The sequence below is a fragment of the Felis catus genome, chromosome F1 (genome assembly GCF_018350175.1).
Source record: "Felis catus isolate Fca126 chromosome F1, F.catus_Fca126_mat1.0, whole genome shotgun sequence".
Taxonomy (NCBI): domain Eukaryota; kingdom Metazoa; phylum Chordata; class Mammalia; order Carnivora; family Felidae; genus Felis; species Felis catus.
In genome coordinates, this window is record NC_058384.1 from 44,630,366 (window position 1) to 44,648,065 (window position 17,700).

The following is a 17,700-nucleotide window of genomic DNA, read 5'->3' on the forward strand; positions in this document are numbered from 1 at the left end:
GTGTAGGATTGTATTTGGAGAAGAGAAAAACCACAGACTGGGGAACAGAATAAACGGAGAGAGAACCAATTTCTAGCTCATTCCAGGGTTGTAGGGCTTCCTCCAGACTGGGGCCTGCTGCCCTATATGCATGCCTGGGTAGGAGGGGAGCCAGCCCTGGGCTCAGTAGCACACTCAAAGCTGCAGTCAGAGAGCAGTCCCCCAACCTTGAGGACTGTGGGAAGAAGGCACAAGACACTCCAAGGACAAAAGACCCTGCAGGCACCTGCCAGCCAGAGGCCCTTTGTCGGCTGTCAGGGCAGACTGGCACTACCCCAGAACTGAGACTCCAGGGTGGGATCCTTTAAGACATCGGGGTTTGAATCCCAGCCAAGTGCTTGGGAGGCAAAAGAGACTGGAGCGTGACAAAAAGGCCTGCTCGCACCTGCACAGTACTGTGAGGATGGCCTGAACAGAGTGGTTTGGGACACCCGCTCTGGAGAGGAGAGACTGGTGTGTCGCCATTTTTCTCCCCATCACCAACAAGCTGGGGTTTCAGAGAACAATGGACCACAGTGGAGGCGGGAACTGCCTACAACAAACCACAGCCCTCTGCGCCTGGTAACTGCATATCTAACAGAGCAAGATTGACACTGACCAAACCAAACAGCACCTCCTCCAGACCAGTGCAGCCACTGGTTGGTCCAGCAGTTTTGCATTTTTCTGAATTGATTCTTGTTCAATTCCTATTTTGTGTGTACGTGTGCGTGTGTGTGTGTGTGTGTGTGTGTGTGTGTATTTTTTTTCTTCCTCTTATTTCTTCCCTTCTCTTTTGGTTACTTTGGTTGTTGGTTGTTTAAGCAGACTTTTTAATCTAGTCTTTTTACACCTGTTCTGTACCTCCTTCCTCTTCATTTTCCTCTCCTTCTCTCTAGATTAAGCCATATCGTTTCTCTGATTCTCTACCTGGTCAATTATTTTTTTTCTTTTTTCCCCTACCTTGTCATTTCTCTCTTTCTATGGGATAAGACTTCTTTTGCCACCACCCCCATTTAAAAAACTTTTTTCCAGGGCTACTTAAATGAATGTATCAAAGCACACCTGGTGGAAGATCCAAACCACAACTACAAGGAAGGAGACACAGCAACCACAGTCACAACAACAAGAGAGAGCATGCAACACATTCCAAAAACACCTCCTGAACAGTCAGGCCTGGGACAGTTTATGACCCCTTTTTAATATGGTAGTGCTCATAGGTGCAGGACACATAACAAGCTATTAAAACACATAAAGGACAGAAAACTAGCCAAAATTATGAAACGGAAGAATTCTCCTCACAAGAAATTCCAGGAAGAAGTGATAGCTAGAGAATTGCTCAAAACATATATAAACAATATACTTGATCAAGACTTTAGAATAATAGTCATAAAATTAATAGCTGGCCTTGAAAAAAGCATAGAAGACATAAGGGAATCTATTCCTGCAGACATCAAGGAACTAAGAAATAGTCATGATGAATTAAGAAATGTTGTAAATGAGGTACAAAATAATCTAGATGCAGTGACGGCAAGGGTGGAGGAAGCAGAGGGGGAGAATAAGTGAAACAGAAGAGAAAATTATGGAACATGATGAAACTGAGAAAAATAGAGATAAGAAAATACTAGACCATGAGGGGAGAATTAGAGACCTAAGTGATTCAATGAAATGAAATAATATCCGTATGATATGAGTTCCAGAAGAAGAGAGAGAGAAAAGGGAAGAAAGTTTATTTGAACAAATTATAGCTGAGAACTTCCCTAATCTGGAGAGGAAAACAGGCATCCAAGTCCAAGAAGCACAGAGAACTCCCCTCAAAATCAACAAAAGCAGGTCAACACCATGACATATCATAGTGAAACTGGCAAAATACAAAGATAAAGAGAGAATTCTGAACACCACTAGGGACAAATGGGCCTTAACCTACAAGGATAGACAAATAAGGGTATTTGCAGCCTGTCCACTGAAACTTGGCAGGCCAGGAGGGAGTGGCAGGAATTAGTCAATGCGTTGAATAGTAAATATATGCAGAGAATCCTTTATCTGGTAAGGCTGTCATTCAGAATAGAAGGAGAGATAAAGGCTTTTCCAGACAAACAAGAACTAAAAGAGTTGATGACCACTAAACCAGCATTGCAAGAGTTCCTAAGGGGGACTCTCTGAGTGGAAAGCAGCAAAGACTACAAAGGACGAGAGAACATCACCACAAGCATGAAACCTACAGCTAACACAATGACACTAAATCCTTACCTTTCAATAATCACTCTGAATGTAAATGGATTAAATGCCCCAATCAATAGACAAAGGGTATCAGAATGGATCAAAAAACAAGATCCATCTATATGTTGCCTACAGGAGACTCATTTAGACCTGAGGACAGCTGCAGATTGAAAGTGAGGGGATGGAAAACCATCTGTCATGCTACTGGAAGAAAAATGACAGCTGGAGTAGCCATACTTATATCAGAGAAACTAGATTTTAAACTAAGGCCATAACAAGAGATGAAGAAGGGCATTATATCATAATTAAGGGGCCTATCCATCAAGAAGAGCTAATAATTGTAAATGTTTCTGCCCCTAACTTGAAAGGACCCAAATATATAAATCAATTAGTCACAAATATAAGCAATCTTAATTGATAAGAATACGGTAATTTCAGGGGACTTTAATACTCCACTTACAACAACAGACAGATCATCTAGGCAGAAAATCAATAAAGAAACAATGGAGTTGAATAATACACTAGACCAGATGGACTTGACAGATATATTCAGAGTTTTTCATCGAAAAGCAGCAAGAGACTCATTCTTCTGGAATGCACATAGAACATTCTTCAAGATCACATATTGGGTCACAAAATGGCCCTCCATAAATATAAAAGAACTGAGATCATACCATGCATATTTTTAGATTACAATGCTATAAAACTTGAAATTAACCACAAGAAAAAATGTGGAAAGCCTCTAAATACATGCAGGTTAAAGAACATCCTACTTAAGAATGAATGGGTCAACTAGGCAATTAAAGAAGAAATTTAAAAATATATGGAAGCAAATGAAAATGAAAACACAATAGTCCAAACCCTTTGGGATGCAACAAAGGCAGTCATAAGAGGAAAATACATTGCAATCCAGGCCTATCTCAAGAAACAAACAAACAAAATTCCAAATATAAAATGTAACTGCATACCTAAAGGAACTAGAAGCAGAACAGCACAGAAACCCCAAATCCAGCAGAAGAGAGATAATAGAGATCAGAGCAGAAATAAACAATATAGAATCCAAAAAAAGAAAAAAAACAAAAAACAAAAAACACAGCAGAAGAGATCAATGAATCTAAGTGCTGGTTTTTTGAAAGAATAAACAAAACTGATACACCCCTAGCCAACTTCTCAAAAAAAAAAAAAAAAAAAAAAAAAGAGAGAGAGAGAGAGAGAAACTAAAGAGATACAACCATGAATGAAAGAGATCACACCACAGAAATACAAACAATTATTAGCAAATACTATGAAAAATTATATGCCAACAAACTGGACAACCTGGAAGAAATGGGCAAATTCCTAGACACCCATACACTACCAAAACTCAAATGGGAAGAAACAGAAAATTTGAAAGGACCCATGACCAGTGAAGAAATTGTAACAGTTATCAAAAATCTCCCAACAAATAAGAGTCCTGGGTCAGAAGACTTCACAGGGGAACTCTACCAGACATCTGAAGCAGAGTTAATACCTATCCTTCTCAAGCTGTTCCAAAAAATAAAAATGGAAGGAAAGCTTCCAGACTCATTCTATGAAGCCAGCATTACCCTGACTCCCAAAAAAGACAGAGACCCCACTAAAAGGAGAATTACAGGCCAACATCCCTGTTGAACATGGATGCAAAAATTCTCATCAAGATACTAGCAAATCGAATTCAACAGTATAGTAAAAGAATTATTCACCATCATCAAGTGGGATTCATTCCTGGGCTGCAGGGCTGGTTCAATATTTGCAAATCAATCAGTGTGATTCATCACATTAATAGAAGAAAGGATAAGAACCATATGATCCTGTCAATAGATGCAGAAAAAAAAAAAAGCAATGGACAAAATATAGCATCTTTCTTAACAAAAATCCTCAAGAAAGTTGGGATAGAAGGAACATACATTAATGTCATAAAAACCATACAAAATGCCCACAGCTAATATCATCTTCAATAGGGAAAAACTCAGAGCTTTTCCCCTGAGATCAGGAGCACAACATGGATGTCCACTCTCACCACTACTGTTTAACATAGTAGTGGAAGTCCTAGCCTCTGCCATCAGACCACAAAATGAAATAAAAGGCACCCAAATTGGCAAAGAAGCCTAATTTTTATTTGTTGCACATGACATGATACTTTACACGGAAAACCTAAAAGACTCCACTAAAAAACTGCTAGAACTGATACATGGAGTCAGCAAAGTCTCAGGAAATAAAATCAATGTACAGAAATTGGTTGCATTTCTATACACTGATAATGAAGCAACAGAGAAATCAAGAAATCAATCCCGTTTACAATTGCACCACAAACCATAAAATACCTAGGAATAAACCAAACCAAAGATGTCAAAGATCTGTATGCTGAAAACTACAGAAAGCTTAAGAAAGAAATTGAAGAAGACACAAAGAAATAGAAAAATACTCTATGCTCATAAACTAGAAGAACAAATATTGTTAAAATGTCAGTATCACCCAAAATAATCTACACATTCAATGCAATCCCAATCAAAATTGCACTGGTATTCTTCTCAGAGCTAAAGAAAACATCCTAAAATTTTTATGGAACCACAAGAGACCCCAAATAGCCAAAGTAATGTTGAAAAAGAAAACCAAAGCCAGAGGCATCACAATTCTGGACTTTAGTCTCTACTACAAAGCTGTAATCATCAAGACAGTATGGTATTGGCACAAAAACAGACACATAGAGCAATGGAATAAAATATAGAATCCAGAATTGGACCCACAAATGTATGGCCAACTAACTTTTGGCAAAGCAGGAAAGAGTACCAATGGAAAAAAGACGGTCTCTTTAACAAATGGTGCTGGGAGAAGTGGACAGCAACATGCAGAAAAATTAAACGGGACCACCTTCTTACACAAAATAAACTCAAAATGGATGAAATACCTAAATGTGAGACAGAAAACCATCAAAATCCTAGAGGAGAAAACAGGCAACAATCTCTTTGACCTCAGCCACAGCAACTTCTTACTCGACACATCTCCGAAGGCAAGGTAAATAAAAGCAAAAATGAACTAGTAGGACCTCATCAAAATAAAAAGCTTCTGCAATGCAAAGGAAACAATCAACAAAACTAAAAGGCAATGGACAAAATGGGAGAAGATATTTGCAAATGACATATTGGATAAATGGTTAGTATCCAAAATCTATAAAGAACTTACAAACTCAACACCTGAAAAACAAATAATCCAGTGGAGAAATGGGCAGAAGACATGAATAGATACCTTTCCAAAAAAGACATCCAGATGGCCAACAGACACATGAAAAGATGCTCAACATCACTCATAATCAGGGGAATACAAATCAAAACCACATTGGGATACTACCTCACACACGTCAGAGTGGCTAAAATGAACAACTCAAGAAGCAACAGATGTTGGCAAAGATGTGGAGAAGAGGGAACCCTCTTGCATTGTTAGTGGGAATGCAAACTGGTGTAGCCACTCTGGAAAACAGCATGGAGTTTCCTCAAAAAATTTAAAATAGAATTATCCTAGGACCCAGCAATAGCACTACTCAAAATTTATCCAAATGATACAGGAGTGCTGATTCGAAGGGGCACATGTACCCTAATGTCTACAGCAGCACTTTCAACAACAGCCAAATTATGGGAAGAGCCCAAATGTCCATTGACTGATGAATGGATAAAGAAGATGTGATTTATATATACAATGGAATACTATTTGGCAACAAGAAGGAATGAAATCCTACCATTTGCAGCAATGTGGACGGAACTGGAGGGTATTATGCTAAGTGAAATAAGTCAGTCAGTGAAATACAGATATATGTTTTCACTCATGTGGAACTTGAGAAACTTAACAAAAGACCATGGGGGAAGGGAAGGGAAAAAAAGTTTCAAATACAGAGGGAGGCAAACCATAAAAAGATTCTTAAATACAAAGAACTGAGGGTTGATGGAGGGGTGCAGGGGAGAGGGGAAAATGGGTCATGGGCACTGAGGGGTGATGGCTATTGAGAGGTGATGGACATTGAGAAGTAAAAATGTGTGATGGGCACTTGTTGGGATGAGCACTGAGTGTTGTATGTAAGTGACGAAACATGGGAATCTACCCCCGAAGCCAAGAGCACACTGTATATACTGTATGTTAGCTAATTTGACAATAAGTTATATTAAAAAAAAAAAGGCCCTCAAGTCTTCAGGCACATGGACTAATCATTATCCTTGGTTCATGACAGAAACTCATTATAATTTTGTGCACAATATCCTCTTATTTTATCACTGAGTTAGTCAATTACACTTAACACTGTTATAACCTCCTTGAACTATCACCAAAACGAAAACCCAAAAAAACATGATAGTAAGCAAGAGCTAACAATACGTTCCACTTCCTCCACTCTTGTTCCATACTCCTATCATCCACAATTATGATATCTTTGGAACATTGGGGCTCATTACATAGTCAAGAATGGTACTAGACAAAATTTCTTAGCATGTTTATTTTGAACACTTGTCTTCATCTTCCCATTTCCATCCTAGGCATTTTTTACAGTGTGGTCATCGAGTCAGATTTCCTTATAAAATTCATTCATTCAAAGTCAAATTTATCTAACTGTGGTAACACATAAAGCCCATCCTTAAAATCTAAAATGCTCTAGTTGGATGAAAGTTTCTTAGGGCAGATGCAAAATGTATAATCATTACCAGAGGCTTTAGAGCAAAGCAAAGCATCCTTCTTAGTATTACAGTGGACAGCAAGAAGCAGAAAGCTTTTTCTCGAAACATAAGTAATGGGCAGCATTTTGATAACCACAAGAGAGATAATTTTGAGAATGGGCCTTTCATTAACACCTAAATAATTGTACATAAACAAACATTTCCTTCATCTGCAAATAAGGATTGCTTCACCCATTACACAAGTAAAAAAACCACAAGCTTTCTCCCTCAAAAGTTACTTTGTCTTCCTTTGAATGTTACTGTTTCTTCCTAATTCTCTAAAGGAAGAAAACATTTTAAATGAGGGTCACAGAACTTGAAGTCAAACATTTATCTATGTCTCTGTCATATAAAGAAACAAAATAATTGGTGATTTATTTTCCTTCTTTGTCTCCTCTACTGGTACCCTGTTCCAGCACAGAAAGTACATTTCCTGGTTAACATTTTCCATCTACACCAGAAACCCACCCGTTCCCCCAAAGTTGTTTTAGGGATTCTGCCAAATTCTACACAAAACCGCTTATGGCCCATATACATAGGGAAAGGGGGAAGAAAAAGAGATTGTCCAAATGTTGGTACTTGGGGAAAAGTAATAGCTCATGTATCTGCAACCCCAGCTGGGCAAAATAGCAGAAAAAAGGTGGATGGGAACAAGGGATCAAAAAAGGTTGGTTGACTAGCAGAAGCGATGGGTGTAGTAAGCCCATTCTACATTGATTCAACAACTGGGTCAAAAGGTACATCCCCTCAGGTAGGTAAAACAATCTAAAATTTTTAAAATAGCGTAAAATATTGATGTTTGCTGATCTTCCACGGTCCAAGGACTTTTATTTCACTAATGAGTATCTAGTCCTTGGTGGAGATCCAAGCTGAGTGGCAGATAGTTACTTTTTATAGAATCTTTAACAGAGTTTGCCCAGAACTTATACAAGATGAAAGAAGCAAAGATGAATTAAAGTGCAGCCAAGATCAGAGGTTAAGTATGTCGCTAATTTTTACCAAATTATAAATATTTATTTATTACTGAGATTTAGGGAATCTACTGGATGAAGTCTATGAGTTTTGATCCCTTTTGCCAGGTCCAATATGGAAACTAAAGGGGTCCGACAAGCCTGTATTGACAGGGATATTACAGAGGTGAACAGTGAGGTAACTGGAAAGTTTAAGCTCAGATGGTCTTCATCTATTTGGTCATGTATAACAAAGCCAGCAGCAATGATTGAAAGTTGGGCTAAAAATGTCTTTGAAAAATCTCAGTGGCCAAAGAGAGCCTAAAATCATAAGAACTAAGACTTATTGGGTGCCTACAATATCCCACAAACTCTTCGAAGGGCTTCAGTGTGTCTTATTTATGTTTTCCACCAATCCTATGATGCATCTGCTGTGTTTCTACTTTCTGTTCTTTTTAGAGACAGAGTGTGTGTACAAGCTAGGGAGAGGGACAGAGGGAGAGAGAGAAAATCCCAAACAGGCTCCATGCTCAGTGCAGAGCCTGATGTGGGGCTCAATCCCATGACCCTGGGATCATGACCTGAGCTGAAATGTAGAGTTGGATGCCCAACTGACTGAGGCACTCAGGCGTCCCATGTTTCTACTTTTATAATTGAGGAAATGGGAGTGAAGAGCTATTAGAATGATACATACTGTTATTAAGTGGTGGAGTTTTGGGATGCAGGCTTATTCCAAAGTCTAACCTTTAAAATATTACATTGATCCTATTTATATTTATGTAGCATAAACTTGTAATGATACTGGTTTTCCCATGTATGAAACTTTCTTCAAAACAATATGTAGACCTAGATGGGCATAACAGGAATAAAGAACCCTGAAGAGGTATCACAGTGTTAAGATCAGCCATGAAAATCCAACAGGAGATTAGAGAACAGACTCTATGATTATGAAGGTAGTAGCATTTTTGGTCCATGTGATAAGAACAATTTACAGACCATGGAAACTTAAATAATGGTAGTTATTATTGCTTTGGTGTAAAATATTTGTTTCTCCTAAATTTTATAAGCTTTTATCAAAGAGATGCCATGTAATCTGATTTTGTTGCCATTCTCACTGTCCCTGACATATTGAACTCCCTCCCATATACTCTGTACATAATAGAATATAGTCAGGAATTTTTGGAATAAACCCTTATTTATATATATACTATTTTCCAACCCTCCTAGAACTACACTCTTCAAGAGTAATTATAACTCATTTAAAATTTTCAATGTTGAGGAGATAATATAGTATCCAAATATAATCATTTCCATTATACATTAATTTTTCAGGCTTCTTGTATGGTACTTATAAAAATGCTCATAGAAAAATAAAATAATTGGGGTGCCTTGGGTGGCTGCCAGTTAGGTGTTCAACTTCATTCAGCTCAGGACATGATCTCATGGTTTGTGGGTTCAAGCCCCACATTGGGCTGTGTGTTGGCAGCTCAGAGCCTAGAGCCTGCTTTGAATTCTGTGTGTGTGTGTCTCTCTCTCTCTGCCCTTCCCTCTGTGTCTCTCTTTGTCTCTCAAAAAAATAAAATAAAACATTAAAAATTGAAAAAAAAGAAAAATAACGTGACCTTAAAAATACTAATCAGTACAGTCCCTATCTACAATCTAAATAATTGTCTCAATTTTTTTATATTGACTACATACCCCTCATTACATGTGTAAACAACCTTTGCTCCATATTCAAATTCATTTCCTCTTGCAAGATGAAAGGAACCAAAAGGAGTATCTCCAGGATGTCCACAGGGCCTTTCTAAAATGATCAAAAGAATATAATATCATTATGTAACACAGGGAAACACATTTGATGTAGAAGTTCAAGGAAAATGGTATTTAATATTATATCCAAAGACATAATTGAAGATGTAGAAAAGTGAAAAATAACAAAGTTATTATTTTATTATTAAACTTGTCTATATGGTGGGGTTTTTTATTTTGGAAGATTACAACTCCTTATTAAGAATAATGATGGTATAGGGGCGCCTGAGGGGCTCAGTCGGTTAAGCATCCAACTTCGGCTCAGGTCATAATCTCAGTTCGTGGGTTCACCTCCGCGTCGGGCTCTGTGCTGACAGCTCAGAACCTGGAGCCTGCTTCATATTCTGTGTCTCCCTTTCTCTCCGCCCCTCCCCCCCCCAACTGTGCTCTCTCTCTCTCTCTCTCAAAAATAAATAAACATTAAAAACAAAAGAATAATGATGGTATATTATTTTGTATTTAATGACAATTATGATATAACTCAGCTAATATTGCTACGATATCAAACATTTGGTATTTTCACAACTAAAGTTTTCACAAATGTATGATTTACTTACTCTGACATATCCTCAATGGATTAAGAGCCACCCATTCTCCATTCTTGCATTCCATTATAATAACTCCAAGAGTTCTATATCCAGGTCGGCATTTATATGTAGCCTGAGTTCCCTCTGGATATTTTTGTTCAGGCCAGACACCTACCAAAATTTCATTTTGTTTTCCTGGAGGCGGTTCTTCACAATCTAAAAACAATAAAAACAAAGTAATTGCTTAAAGTGTTTTTTTAAACTTCCAAAACATTTAGGTTATTTTTGCTTTTAAAAATACCTATGCTGGGAGGAGTCAAAATGGCAGACAAGTAAGAAGATCATTATTTCCTTCGCCCCTCAAAGACAGCGGTATTAAGGTCAGAACACTTTCTGCAGAGGAAATCAATCTACAGAGTGGCAGAAGGATCCCCACAGGTGGAACGAGACAGTTTGGTGGTACAGAGGCAGGCGTTTGAGAATCGGGAGAGAAAAAATGGGCAGTGTAGGCAAGGAGGGGAGGGGACCACTTTTGTGGAGAGACAAAAGGAAGTGAAGAAAGGTTGTAGAAGTGTGGGATTGTATTTGCAAAAGACGAAAACCTCTCTGGACCATGGATAGGGGAACAAAAAATACAGATAGAGCCAATTTCTACTTTGCAAACAGCCTTATAAGTGAAGATGGGAGTTTTTAGGGTTGTTTGACTTTCTCTGGACTGGAGCCGGCTGTGTGCAGGTACCTGGTGAAGAGAGGGGCCAGTCCTGGGGTGCGGTAGCGTTCTCAAGGGTGCACTGGCAGACAGTAGTCCCTTCCTCTCAAGTACTGTGGTAAGAGGGCATATTGCCCAAGGACAAAGACATTGCAGGTGCCAACCTGAGGCCCTTTGTTGGCAGGGCAGAGTGGCATTATTCCGGAACCAGGTTCACGCAGAGTGGGATACGAGGTGCTGGAGGAGACTGTGGAGCAGGACAGGTCGAATGCCCACGCTACTCTGTAAGGCGCTGCCTGAACTGCATGGTTTGAGACACCCCCTGCGGGGAGGAGAGACTGGGGTTTTGCCATTTTTCTTACCAACACCAACATGCTGGGGCTTCAGGGAACAGGACAGTGGCTCCACTGGGAGCCTACTTACATGAACTCCAGCCCCTCCGTGCCTGTAACTGCTTATCTACTGGAGCAGGACTGACACTGAGTGAACCGCAGGGGCCAGATTCCAGACCAGCACAGCCACCAGTCCCAGGCACCAACGGACAACTGTCCTGCAGTTTTGTATATACGGACGGAAGAATCATAAGAATGAATCAGTGATATACAAGATAAACTTATGGAAAATAATGAAGCTGAAGAGAAGAGGTAAAGAAAAATATCAGATCACGAATGCAGACCTAGAGAACTCAGTGACTCCATAAATCATAGTAACGTTCATATCATAGGAGTCCCAGGGAAGAGAAGGAAAAGGGGGCAGAAGGTTCATTGGAGGAAATTATAACTGAAAAGTTCCCTAAACTTGGGAAGGAAACAGACATCCAAATCCAGGAGGCACAGAAAATTCCCATCAGAATAAACAGGTCATGATCTCAGGGTTGGGAGATCAAGCCCCATGTCAGGCTCCTCACTGGATGTGGAGCCTACTTAAGATTCTCTCTCTCTTCCCTTTGTCCCTCCCCTGACTCCCATACACACGTGCTTTCTCTATTTCTAAAAAACAAATGAAAAAACACTCAAACGAAGAGAGATAGAGGGAACATACCTAATTATCATAAATGCCACATATGAAAGACCCACAGCTAATATAATTCTCAATGAGGAAAAACTGAGAACTTTTCTTCTATGGTCAGGAACAAGATAAGGATGACCGCTCTCACCATTGTTACTTAACACAGTACTGGATGTCTAGTCTCAGCATCAGTCAAAAAAAAAAAAAAAAAAAAAAAAAAAAAAGAAAGTAAAAAAGAAAGTAAAAAAGAAAGAAAGAAAGAAAGAAAGAAAGAAAGAAAGAAAGAAAGAAAGAAAGAAAGAAAGGCAAGGCATCCAAATCAAGAAGGAAGAAATCAAACTTTCATTATTCATAGACAACATGATAATCTACATAGAAAACCCAAAAATCTCCACTAAAAACTTCTGGAACTGATACACAATTCAGCAAAGTTGCAGGAAACAAACTCCATGCAGAGAAGCCTGTTGCATTTTTACATACCAATAGTGAGGCAGCAGAAAGAAAAATGAAAGAATTCATTTCCATTTGAAATTTCCAAATGAAAGAATTTCATTTCCAAATGAAAGAATTCACTCCATTTATATTTGCACCAAAAACCATAAGATATTTAGGAAAAAACCTAATCAAAGAGGTAAAAAGATCTGTACTCTGCAAACTACAGAATACTGATGAAAGAAACTGAAAGCAACACAAAGAAATGGAAAAATATTCCATGCTCATGGACTGGTAGAACAAATATCATTAAAATATCTGTATCACTCAAATCACTCTACACATGTACTGCAATCCCTATCAAAATACCACCAGCAGTTTTCACAGAGCTGGAACAAACAATCCTAAAATTTGTATGGAACCACAAAAGATTCCAAATAGCCAAAGTAATCTTGAAAGAGAAAAGCAAAGCTGGAGGCATCAGAATTCCAGACTTCAAGCTACATTACACAGCTGTAGTCACCAAGACAGCATAGTGCTGGTATAAAAACAGACACACAGATCAGTGGAACAGAATAGAAAACTCAGAAACGGACCCACAACTATATAGTCAACTAATCTTTGACAAAGCAGGAAAGAATATCCAATGGAAAAAAGTCTCTTCAATAAATAGGGTTGGGAAAACTGGACAACAACATGCAGAAGAACGAAACTGGACCACTTTCTTACAAGGTACACAAAATATATTCAAAGTGGATGAAAGACCAAAATATGAGATGGGAAACCATCAAAATCCTAGAGAACACAGACAGCAACCTCTCTGATTTGGGCCATAGGAACCTCTTACTAGATATGTCATCAAAGGCAAGGGAAACAAAAGCAAAAATGAACTATTGGGACTTCATCAAGATAAAAAGCTTCTGCACAATGAAGAAAACAATCAACAAACTAAAAGGCAACCTTCAGAGTGGGAGAAGATATTTGCAAATGACATATCTGATAAAGGGTTAGTATCCAAAATCTATACAGAACTTATCAAACTCAACACCCAAATAATCCAGTTATGAAATGGACAGAAGACATGAATAGTTTTCCAAAGACATACACATGGCCAACAGATACATGAAAAGATGCTCAACATCACTCATCATTAAGGAGATACAAATCAAAACCACGATGAGATACTATCTCACACCTGTCAATGGCTGAAATTAACAGCACAGAAAACAACAAGGCATTGGCAAGGAGGCAGAGAAAGGGGAACCCTCTTGCAGTGTTGGTGTGGGAATGCAAAGTGGAGTAGCCACTCTGGAAAACAATATGAAGTGTCCTCAAAAAGTTAACAATAGAACTACCCTACAATCCAGCCTTTGCACTGCTAAGTATTTAACAGAAGGATACAAAAATACTGATTCTGAAAGGATACATGCAGCTTGATATTTAGAGCAGCATATCAACGATTAGTCAAATTATAGAAAGAACCCAAATGTCCACTGATGGATGAATGGATAAAGAGGTGCAGTACACACACACACACACACACACACACACACACACACACACACACACACACTGGAATATTACTCAGCCATCAAAAAGTATGAAATCTTGCCATTTGCAATGCACCGACAGAACTAGAGTGTATTTATGCTAAGCAAAATAAGTCAGTCAGAAAAAGACAAATACAACATGATTTCACTCATATGTGGAATTTAAAAAATGAAAGAGATGAACATAGGAGGAAAAAAGACAGGCAAACCATAAAACAGACTCTTAAGTATAGAGAACAAACTGAGGGTTGCTGGAGGGGAGGTATGTGTGGAAATGGATTACAAGGAATGAATACTGAGGAGGGCATTTGTTGTGATGAGCACTGGGTGTTATGTGTAAATGATGAACCACTAAATGCTACTCCTGAAACTAATATTGCAGTAGGTACTAACTAACTGTAATTTAAATAAAAACTTTAAAAGATAGAATGACTACATATAAATAAAAACTTTAATTTAAAAAAACACTTTAAAAGATAGAATGATTACATTAGGTCTCCAATGATTACTTTAAAAAATGGCAAATTCAAAGATACTTATCACCAGACATATTTATTAGTATTACTTTCACTGCATAACTCCTTTCTTCACTTGGTTTTATGACAATGGCTTAACATTCTATTCTAGAGTTTCTTTTTAAAAGGTAAGGGGCAAATAATCAAACAGAGGTGAAGACCATCATGGAACCTATCTCTGATGAACATGTTTCACATTTCATACAAGCTCCATATAAAACTATACTTTTCTGTAGTAAATAATACCTGTGTGAGATTTCATATGCAGTAATTTTTCTTTGATGTTTTAGCAAATTTTTAGCACATTTATGTTAGGGAACTTTGAATAAATGATTCTACATTACATTTTGATTTTTAGAATTTAAGTAAACATTCTGTTTCTCCACTAGATGGTGTTAACATCCTGTCATAAAACAACACAAACCACCTCTCTGGATTCCCCCCTCTTCCAAAGAGCCAGATTTTTTGTGTTGTTCGTTTTTAAATTTAATGTTCATGATGAAGATTTTATGCTTAATTGCAGGCTAATCTGTGTGTTTTTCATTTTAGAAATTCAAATCCACTTCATGGCATTCTGGCTATTGGAAAAATAAGTTAATTTTCAAACATAGATGCCAATATTGTGAGTACAGAACTATTTTTTAGTAATATATTAATATTTTGATAAACACCGTTCCTATCCTATTAAGCTAATGCAAGGTAAAGGTAATAAAGTTTTATCAGTTAATTTATTTCATTTAAATTATTTTTTAAACAAATCGGCCAAGAGTAATCCATCTTCAAAACATTTAAAGTAATCAATTCACACACACACACACACACACACACACACACACACACACACACACCACTAGCCCATTAGCTAGCCTGAGGCAAATGCATTTTCCTCAGGTTATGTTTCAAAATAATACATCTATACCACTTGCTCTTGAATTTTCAAATTTGGTTAATTGCTTTTAACAACCAGATGGAAAAGACAAATATACACACCTTTCACATAATCTTCCTACCAGCTTCTCACAATTTTTACTATGTATATATGTTTACTATAGTAGAAGTACTGTCATATTGATTACCCTTTTTACTTCAAATAACTCTTAAAATTATGGTGCTTTTTCCATGAACTTTAAATGGCATCTCTTGACTGTAAGAAAACAGTGTCACGACCCCCTACTCCATTTCCCCATTTTCCAGTGCCATCTCCAAACTCTTAGTTGTGATTAGGACCATTTGCCACCTTCACTGTGACACAGTCTGCTAGCTAGTCTGCAAGCCTCCATTCTCCACGGGGTTACATAGGATTTTTTTTCCAAAATTGGTCATGTCACTCTTGTGATTAAAATTCTTTGCTGAATTTTCCTTTCATTTGTAAGACATTCTAAACCTAATCACGAAAACCTCAATCAAATGTGTACCAGACTGCTTTGGTAGAGTAAGGTTGGTCTCTTTGTACAATTACTCTCTTTTTCAAAATTATTTTGAGAAAAAAAGAATAGGAGATACTACTTTTAAAATAGCTTAATCCTAAACTCAGTAGGCATTAGAACATATTCTAAAGCCAAACTAAAAATCAACATCGAAAAAGTAAATCAAATGGACAAAATGGAAATAGCAAAAATAGATATTTTATGTTAAATTTCTTTCCTATCTTCTCATTGGTATATATGAATATTAGTTACATATGCATATACATGATATGATCCAATTAGTTTTTCAAAATAAGATATATTCAGACTATTTTACAAATAACATGAGGATAATTAAAGACATGTGGCAAATAATATATACACCTCTATAAATAAAGTTATCGGTTGTAATGAAGTTTTTAAAAAATAAACTCTAGAAAAAGCAGAGAGAGATTATATTATACTATTGAGGCATTTGAAAAAATAAACTTATGCTTAAAAATTTTCTTAAATTTGACTATGCAATTTCCTCTTGAAATTTTAACAGTGTAAAGACCATGAAGATAATTACAGGATTATGAAAAGCAAATGGGAGAACAGGTCATAGCTATAAGAAATTGGGCAGAATACAAGTATGCCATAATTAGGATTGAAGCAAGTTACTATCAGGATACAGCCTGAATATATCACTGAAATCAAATTTCTTGAAATGTGTAGTATTTGGATCGCTACTACCTAATGCCAATTATTGTTCAAGTCAAAATGGTGGCTTCTTACAATAAATTGTTAGTATATATTGACTGGTTGCTATAAAAAAGGAGCTTAGTTGGAGGGAGACATTAAAATAAGGGCCTTTAAAAACTGTAGCAGGAATGATTTTGCATCTGAATAATTATCATGTCAATCCTGAGGATAAGGATTAAAAAAGAAAAGAAGAAAAACAACACACACTATACCCAATTTCACCTGTAGTACTTGTGGAATTGTAACTGATGGAAGATTTAGAAAGGTGGGGATGATTTCAATCCTCCATTTTTACATCTACTATCAGTCTTTTGTAAACACAACTGATGTTTCCTTGGTCCTTTTTTGTTTGTTTGTTTATGGAGGGTGCAGGAGTAAAAGAAGACAGAGAGAGAGAGCTTCAGAGACAGAGAGAGAGAGAGAGAGAGAGAGAGAGAGAGAGAGAGAACGAGAGACTGAGAGAATCCCAAGCAGGGTTCATTCCCAGGGTGGAGCTCCACACGGGACTCGATGTCAAGACTGAGATCATGACCTGAGCTGAATCAAGAGTCCCATGCTTAACCAACTGAGCCACCCAGGAGCAATGTTCCTCAGTCTTGAATGTCCTCCTCCCTGGAATCCTTATTTCCATGACTCCCATCCAACCTTCAAAGCCTACCCAAGATGCCATCATGACCCTGACAGATTTGGCTCTCTTCATTCCACCTCTTACAAACAAACCCCCCAACCTGATCCCACTCCAAACTCATTCCAACTTGGATTTCTTGCCTCCTCTAAATGACCCTGTAGTCTCTCTTTGGCTTGCCTTCATCACAATGCTTTATATAGTAAAATACAAAATGATGATGAAATACAATAATCATTCCTTTTGTTTTCCCCACTAAGTGACCTTTTGGTAAATGCTAGTCCTAATGCCTGGCACTTAGCAGGCACTTAGCAGTCACTTAAAAAATGGCCATTGGTCAGGCAAATAAATGAATGAAAGAACGAATGGATGAATATGAAGCTCTTTTGGAACCTTTCCATTATATCCGCAGATTGCAGGCAACCCATGGGAAGAGCACAGTGGCCGGCAACCAGTGTAAAAGGTAAGACATGAG

General features: G+C 37.7%; 1 protein-coding gene across 5 annotated transcripts in view; it reads right to left on the minus strand.

The window, feature by feature from the left end:
• Positions 1 to 17,700, minus strand: part of LOC101089505 (complement factor H) — a 108,895-nt gene that overhangs the window by 75,194 nt on the left and 16,001 nt on the right. For all 5 annotated transcript variants that reach the window (XM_045048528.1, XM_045048526.1, XM_045048527.1 and 2 more), the window contains exons 5-6: positions 10,267 to 10,452; positions 9,599 to 9,704 (exon numbers count right to left, since the gene is read on the minus strand). In XM_045048528.1, the coding sequence (XP_044904463.1) occupies positions 9,599 to 9,704; positions 10,267 to 10,452 (292 nt within the window). The remainder of the gene's footprint in view (positions 1 to 9,598; positions 9,705 to 10,266; positions 10,453 to 17,700) is intronic.